General features: G+C 44.2%; 1 protein-coding gene and 1 non-coding gene across 2 annotated transcripts; both read left to right on the top strand.

The window, feature by feature from the left end:
• The first annotated feature begins 4,790 nt into the window (after positions 1-4,790).
• On the top strand, positions 4,791-4,978 carry LOC111590646 (U2 spliceosomal RNA). Its single transcript, XR_004855704.1, has one exon. It is a non-coding gene; the product is annotated as a U2 spliceosomal RNA (small nuclear RNA).
• A 156-nt stretch (positions 4,979-5,134) lies between these two features.
• Positions 5,135-7,283, top strand: LOC100273170 (40S ribosomal protein SA-like). The gene is made up of 5 exons (NM_001147616.1): positions 5,135-5,490; positions 5,841-6,103; positions 6,200-6,397; positions 6,499-6,685; positions 6,850-7,283. The coding sequence occupies exons 1-5, from the start codon at positions 5,343-5,345 to the stop codon at positions 6,978-6,980; spliced, it is 927 nt and encodes a 308-aa protein (NP_001141088.1). The 5' UTR covers positions 5,135-5,342; the 3' UTR covers positions 6,981-7,283.
• Positions 7,284-8,437: the final 1,154 nt, after the last annotated feature.

Below are 8,437 nucleotides of genomic sequence, written 5' to 3'. Positions count from 1 at the left end.
GTGAATAGTACCAAAACCGGTTGAACCGGTTTCAGGACCGGTTGAACCGGTTTTGGGGGCTGAAACCAAATTTTGAGTATTTTGAAGAGAACAAAAGTGGAGTCTTTGTGGGAAGTAAAATTTGTTTTTCTCAAGGGCATTCATGATCTGGAAAAATGTTCTCCAAGATGTTTTCAAAAGATTTTGAACTTGGCTCGTTGCACAACTTACTTAACCGTCACGGATCCCTCTTAATTGTACGGCGATTCCTATGACTCAAGAATTATAAATTTAGCACCGTCGTTGTTTCTAAGCACTTGGAGCACGCCATTTGATGTGGAATTTCAAATCCGCTGTGCTTTATACTTTTATGCTCGTAAGATCTGTGCTTCTCCTGTATGTAGAATTTCTGTGTACATACTAGGAGCAAACTTGTTAGAATCTCAGTTTCTTTTGTCATTTATCACCAAAACCCTCAATTCGGGTTGATTGCACTTACATCGTCGGAGTCGGATGAAGAGCAATCTGAATCCCATTCTCTGCCAAGGTGCGCCTCGCCCTTCGCATTCTTGTAGGCCTTCTTCTTCTCCCTCTTCCCGCTCTTTTCTTGTTCCTGGTCATTAGCATTATCGGGACAATTTGCTATAAAATGACCAATCTTACCGCATTTAAAACAGGAGCGCTTTCCCTTTGCTTTGCTCTTGTTGGGATGCTCCTTGCGTCCTTTTAGCGCAGTCTTGAAGCGCTTGATGATGAGGGTCATCTCATCTTCATTTAGCCCGGCAGCCTCAACTTGTGCCACCTTGCTAGGTAGCGCCTCCCTGCTACTGCTTGTTGCCTTAAGTGCAACGGACTGGGGCTCATAGATAGGCATTGGGTCGTTCAATGCATCATCAACATATCTTGCTTCCTTGACCATCATACGCCCGCTCCCAAACTTTTCGAGTATCTCCTCGGGCGTCATCTTTGTGTACCTAGGATTCTCACGGATGAGGTTCACAAGATGAGGGTCAATAACAGTAAAAGACCTGAGCATAAGTCGGACGACATCGTGGTCCGTCCATCTCGTGCTTCCATAGCTCTTGATCTTGTTGACCAGGGTCTTGAGCCTGTTGTATGTTTGAGTTGGCTCCTCTCCCCTAATCATGGCAAACCTTCCTAGCTCTCCTTCCACCAACTCCATTTTGGTGATCATGGTGGCGTCGTTCCCCTCATGCAATATCTTGAGAGTGTCCCATATTTGCTTGGCGTTGTCCAAGCCGCTCACCTTGTTGTATTCATCCCTGCACAATGATGCTAACAACACAGTGGTAGCTTGTGCAGTTTTATGAATTTGTTCGTTAATGAATACAAGGTTATCCGTACTATCAAATTGCATTTCATTCTCAACTATCTCCCAAATACTAGGATGGAGAGAGAAAAGGTGACTACACATTTTGTGACTCCAAAAAGCGTAGTCCTCTCCATCAAATTGTGGAGGTTTACCAAGAGGAATAGAAAGCAAATGAGCATTGGAATTATAAGGAATACGAGAATAATCAAATGAAAAATTTGAATTAACCAGTTTCTTTTTCTCGTCGTCGTCTCTTGGGGAAGAAGAAGACTCGTCGCTGTCGTAGTAGACGATCTTCTTTATGTGCCTCTTATTCTTCCCGTCCTTCTTCTTATGACTCGAGCCAGAGTCAGTGGGCTTGTCGTCCCTTGGCTCGTTGAAGATGAACTCCTTCTCCTTATCATTGACCACCATCCCCTTTCCCTTATGATCCATCTCTTCGGGCGATTAGTCCCTTTCGTGAAGAGAACGGCTTTGATACCAATTGAGAGCACCTAGAGGGGAGGGGTGAATAGGTGATCCTGTAAAAATCAACACTAAATAGCCACAAAACTTGGTTAAGTGTTAGTACGGCTAAGTAGCGAGCTCTTGCGAATTCACAAGTAATCACAGAAAAGCAATCACAAGAGACACAGTGTTTATCCCGTGGTTCGGCCAAGTATAACACTTGCCTACCTCCACGTTGTGGCATCCCAATGGACGAGGGTTGCACTCAACCCCTTTCAAGTGATCCAATGATCAACTTGAATACCACAGCTTTTCTTTGCTTATCTCTTTTTCCCATTTGCGAGGAATCTCCATAAGTTGGAGTCTCTCGCCCTTACAACAAAGATTACGGTGAAAGCACAAGAGTAAGGATGGGAAGCAACACACACAAATCCGCAGCAATACACACGCACACAAGCCAAGACTTGAGCTCAAAATGAAGCACAACGAGTTCACCACTAGAACGGAGCTCAAATCACTAACAAAGTCAATCAAGTGCGCGGAGACGGAGTGTGGAAGACTTAGAATGCTTAGAGTATGCTTGGGTGACTCCTCCATGCACCTAGGGGTCCCTTTTATAGCCCCAAGGCAGCTAGGAGCCGTTGGAGGCATTCTTGGAAGGCTAATTTTGCCTTCTGTCGGGTGGCGCACCGGACAGTCCGGTGCGCCACCGGACAGCCATTGTAGGCGGTCTAGTGCGGATCTCCTTCCTTTTTCTAGCGCATCCGACCGTTGCTGATTCGTGGCAATTGGCGCAACGGACACTGTTCGGTGCACACCGGACAGTCCGGTGTCCCCTGCCGACCGTTGGCGCGCCCACGCGTCGCGCGAAGATTGCGTTGCCGACCGTTGGCGCAGTCGACCGTTGGCTCACCGGACAGTCCGGTGCACCACCGGACAGTCCGGTGAATTTTAGCCGTACGTCGTTGAACTTTTCCCGAGAGCGACGACTTTGCCGCGGACGACTCACCAGACAGTCTGGTGCACCACCGGATATTCCGGTGAATTATAGCCGTACGCCGCCGTCGAGTCCCGAGAGTGGCCTGTTCACCGAGACTAGTCTGGCGCACCGGACACTGTCCGGTGCACCACCGGACAGTCCGGTGCACCCAGACCGAGCAAGAGTAGCCAACTCTTTTCCAATTGCTTTTCTCCTGTTTCTAGCACTTAGACACAATACATTAGTACCCAAATCAATGTACTAAGTTTAGAAACGTACCTTGTTATATGATTTGCACTTCTTCAATCTTTGGCACTAATTAGCACTTAGAGAATAGGTGTTGGACACTTAATCACCAAAACACTTTAGAAATGGCCCAAGAGCACATTTCCCTTTCAATCTCCCCTTTTTGGTGATTTATGCCAACACATTAAAAAGCAACCAAAAGAAGTGCAACATCAATGCAATTGAGAACAAGAATTGTTTTGATTCAAATTTGGCATATTTGGATCATTCTTTATCACCACTTGGTTTGTTTTTGCAAATCAAATTCAATTTCCTATCTCTAAGTCAAACACACTTGTTTAGGCATAAAGAGAGATATTCCAATGGAAAAATCGATCAAGAGCCAAAAACTCCCCCTTTTTCCCATAATCAAACATTCTCCCCACAAGAGACCAACTTTTGACAATAAGAGACAATAAGAGTATTTTGACAAATCAAAAAGTTCTAATTCTACTCTTTTCGAAATTTCACAAGTGGTAGCTGATCCATTTGCTTTGGCCTTAATTTCTCCCCCTTTGGCATTAAGCACCAAAACGGGATCATTTTTGGTCCTTTAACCCCATTGCCTCACCAAAATTGTCAATTAAGATAAAAAGGCAATAAGAGCATAGAGATGAACTTGGAATGAAAACCAGAGTGCAGTGGAAGTCTTTGCATGGTCCAAGTTCACCTGTCCCTTTCAATTCACTTTTGAGACTAAAACAAGTAAACTCAAACACAAGGTTAGTCTCAAAGGGTCAAGGCTATTACTGACTGACATGTCCACTCCTCATATGTGAGATTTTGGGGTTGATAAATGTGTTGTTAGTTTCCATGTAATTGTTGTGCACTAACATTTATCGAATAATTTGTACACCGTCGCAATGCACGGGCACTCACCTGGTTAGTAGTTTAAAGGCGGATTCCTACTTTCTAAGAGCATTTCTAATAGTTTCTAAAAAACTTTCTAAATTTATTTTAGAGTATAAGTAACCAGAAATCATGCTCCAACGGTTCCTCATTAGTTTCTAAATATATCAACTTCTAAAATATCCATATTTAGTTCTTAAACCTGGAGAGTTATTTCACATTCCCAATAACATGTTTTGCTCATCAATCACACCGTAAAATCATTTATTTGCCATCGAGTGTTTACAAGTGATGTACTTTACATGATTTAAGTGATGGAAATAATGAATTTACTACCGAGTTATCATATTTTAAAATATTTAACAACCTAAGAATCAAAAACTATTGGAGGTTAAGGTTGTTTTTGTTCCTAATATATATTTAGCAACTTGCTAAATCAGAGTTTAGGGAACATTTTTTATAGAACTAATGGATTTGCTCTAACAAAATAAAATATGACCGAATCTCTAAAATATGAGTGTTTTTCTCGTAGTAACAAAAATAATCTCTATCTCTACCGTATAAAAGCACCACTCCTCTTCCCGCTTTATTATATTCAGTACTAAGTATAATATAAAACAAAGTCTACCTATATGATATATACAACAATGCATGGATATCTAACTAGGATAACACTCTTTTAAAGTAGGAGTTTTATGTGTCATGTGCGAAGCAGTATAGATTTGTTCATCTCACTCGTTTCTGGCTTACCAATGGGCTGTTACACTATAGATGGATCGTGAAAAATCATCCGAGCACAATAGACATGGAGACACATGCAACACAACACTTCCACATAGTACCATCTCGCTAGCTAAAGAAGAGCGAGCGACCGAACAGGCTAAAAAAAGGAGGTCAGACTAATTTTTCAACCCATATATTTCTCGGCCTTTTGGTTAAGGTAAAATGTAATATTTGTTGTTGTCAGTTTAATAACTGATTTATAGACCATATGTTCACTTTGATATTAAAATTATTTTTTATGGATATTAAATATGAGTGGGTGCCGTCGCAACGCATAGGTATTGGACTAGTATAGCATTAGAAGTAAGTTTTAACAACCCATGATGATGCTCTAAAAGGGTTCGCCGTTAAGCTTTTTTTAATTCACTGACAAGTTTAAATGGGTTAATCACCAAATTGGTCGCTCTGGCTGCATGTGGCATGTGCATCAGCAAATGGGTAAACCACGGAGTATACGGGGAACTCAAAGACAGGCCCATGTTTTTGCAACGGCCCAACGCGCATCTACATGTACGTCTTCCTAGGGTTTTGGATGCGTCGCAGATAAAAAGTTCCCTCCCTAATTACAATCTTCCTCAGCGCCGCCGCTCCCAGACACCGAGCCCGACTGCCCAACCCCGATCCGGCGATCCGTCTCTTTCCTTTCCTTCGTTCTGCAGGCCCCGATCGCTTGCATTCCCGTCAACCATGGCGGCGGCAGCAGGCGGAGGCGCGGTGCGCGCTCTGTCCCAGAAGGAGCAGGACATACAGATGATGCTCGCCGCCGACGTCCACCTTGGCACCAAGAACTGCGATTTCCAGACGGAGCGCTATGTCTTTAAACGCCGCACCGACGGTATGTGCCTTCGCTCCTGCTTCCTTCCCCTTTTCTTTTTTCCTCCGCATGCCAATCCATGTAGATGTAGGTGCTCCAGTAGACCAGTACTACAGTTCTGGTCATGAATCTCCAGCGTAGTTGGCTATGAACTTGTATTGTCGTATTTGTAGTGTACTATGAGCTTTAGATGTTTCGCAGCAATAATCAGAGATACACGTTATTAGGCTATTGCTTTGGCAGCATGGTGCTTTAATGGGGATCTAGTAATTAGCTGTGAATTGTGGAGCACCGTAGCAGCTTAATAGCGCTTCATCTTCAAGATGAATTGTTGGGTGTGATATACATTCATGCTACTTTTTTTTTGTCAGGCATCTACATCATCAATCTTGGCAAGACATGGGATAAACTCCAGCTTGCAGCGAGGGTTATCGTTGCCATCGAGAACCCGCAGGACATCATCGTCCAGTCTGCCCGCCCATATGGCCAGCGTGCTGTCCTCAAGTTCGCTCAGTACACTGGCGCCCATGCCATCGCTGGGAGGCACACCCCTGGTACATTCACTAATCAGCTCCAGACCTCCTTCAGCGAGCCTCGACTGCTCATCCTTACTGACCCAAGGACTGACCATCAGGTGACAATAGTTTCAGTTTCAAAGTTCTGAAGTACTTACTGAGTGGACCCTGCAGTGTGATGGTGAACTAATTGTTATGCTGGTAATCGTTTGCAGCCAATCAAGGAGTCTGCTCTGGGGAACATCCCAACCATTGCCTTCTGTGACACTGACTCTCCCATGCGGTACGTCGATATCGGCATCCCAGCGAACAACAAGGGGAGGAACAGCATTGGATGTCTGTTCTGGCTTCTGTCCAGGATGGTTCTGCAAATGAGGGGCACTATCCTTCCTGGGCACAAGTGGGAAGTCATGGTATGCTAGCTTATGGCGCTGTTCAAAATGACATTAGAGATGCAATGAGTCCAGATTTTTTTGGTAACCTTTGCATTCTTGTATGATAATGCTGTTTGCAGGTCGATCTGTTCTTCTATAGAGACCCAGAGGAAGCAAAGGAGCAGGAGGAGGAAGTTGCCGCGGCCCCTGAGTTTGCCGCAATCACTGATTACCAAGGAGCTGATCAGTGGGGTGGTGACCAGTGGACCTCTGATGTGGCTGCACCACCTGTTGCTCCTACTGGTGCTGATTGGGGTGCTGCTCCGGGTATATACAGCTACCTTCTCCTTACTTTAAAATTGTCTCATCTTTGGTATTAGACTTCTTGAGCCCATGCATGTTGTGTTCACAAGAAAACTATAACACTGACAGTTCTACTTTGTACCGAGTTACTGTTGTCCTAACATGACGATTCCCAATTTCGTTTGCAGCTCCAGTTCCTACCGGTGAAGGCTGGGATCAAGCCGGGGCCCCTGTACCTGCGGACGGCACTGTACCTCCAGTGGTTGCTCCTACTGGTTGGGACCAAGCAGCCCCGCCGACAGCCCAAGGCTGGGAGTAGGCATAGTCTACTATGAGACCTGTCTTATGCAGCTTAAGTTCAGTATTTTTTGTGAAGTCTAGTCTTCTGCAGCTTAAGTTCAGTATTTTTTGTGAAGTCTAGATGTCCAGAATCTTTTGGCATCTGCTATAGCTATGCTTTGCTTTGCTTTGAGCACTTCTGTTTTGGGGCTTTCTAGCTGACCCTGTTGTCCAACGTTGCTGGCATGGAAATTTTTGGTTAATCTTAAAACTGGAAAGAGCGTGTGAAACGATCCTTGTGACTCTGTTATTCCCTGAGTATGTGCAAGTATAAATCCTGATCCCTGCTGCTGTATAGATCATTGCTAGGGATGAAATCGCGGTGCTGTCGCTATTGTTTTGTTTTGACTGACAGTGTGCCTAGCTGCTTGCGGTTGTGCCGGTGTGCTGTCTACATCTGTTCAAACTTGTGGCAAACCTCATTTTTGTCGAGATGTGACAATGAAGGGAAAACAACAAGTTCTATCGTTCCAAGTTTCTCTGCTATTGGATCACTGTCACAGTTACTCCGACTCTTGCAAACCTCATTTTGTTCGATGTTGGGGCTTGGCGGTGTTTGGCGATAGTGTCCTGATCTTGCAATCATGTTATAGAATACTTGGATGTCGAGCATAGCAGTGGGAATGTAAACTAAACTGTCGATTCCGTAACTGATGTAGTAAAGAAACATGTTCGATTCTTAAGTGCATGTTTGGTTAGAAGTGGATTGAGTGGGATTAGAGTGGATACAATCTCTTTCTATTTAAATTTAAATAGTGGGAGATTTAATACAATTTAATCCCTTTCTATTCACTTCACTCCTAACCGAACAAGGATCTATTGTTGGGAGATACTGGTGGAGGCCGTGTGGACTATTCACGGTGGAGGCGGTGCGATACTGTACCCACCAATGAGTAGTAGATGTACCGCGTTGCTACAGTCGCGATTACTGTTCACAGGGTGTTCACAGTGTGGTCTGCACGGGTTAGAGGGAGACCACTAGGGTTTAGGACGATAGGGAGGCTGGCCGGGGGCCTCTATCCACGGTCGAGCAAGATGATGATTTCTTCTAATTCTTGTCTATTTTATGTCTTATCCATTGATTACATAAATACGTTGGCCTAAAAACTCTCAACAGACTACTAACTAATAACTGATAACCTTTCTAGATAATCTTTCTAGCTAGAGATACTATCTCCTTAAAACTCTCCTAAAAACTCTCAACAGACTACTAACTGATAACCTTTCTAGATAATCTGAACTAATTTCCTAGATAATCTCAACTAATTTACTAGATAATCTAAACTAATCTTCTTATCCTTTGACCTTCGCTGCTTACTGCTGCTCCTTGTCGCCGCCCCCTTGGACCCTGATAGGTCCTGACATTACACCCCTCCTGGACAAGCAGCTCGTCCTCGAGATGCAGCATGACAGGTGCCCAAAGACCGAATCTACTTG

The sequence above is a fragment of the Zea mays genome, chromosome 1 (assembly GCF_902167145.1).
Source record: "Zea mays cultivar B73 chromosome 1, Zm-B73-REFERENCE-NAM-5.0, whole genome shotgun sequence".
NCBI classification, from domain to species: Eukaryota; Viridiplantae; Streptophyta; class Magnoliopsida; order Poales; family Poaceae; genus Zea; species Zea mays.
The sequence above is the reverse complement of the archived record's forward strand: the minus strand, read 5'-3'. Positions and strand labels throughout refer to the sequence as shown.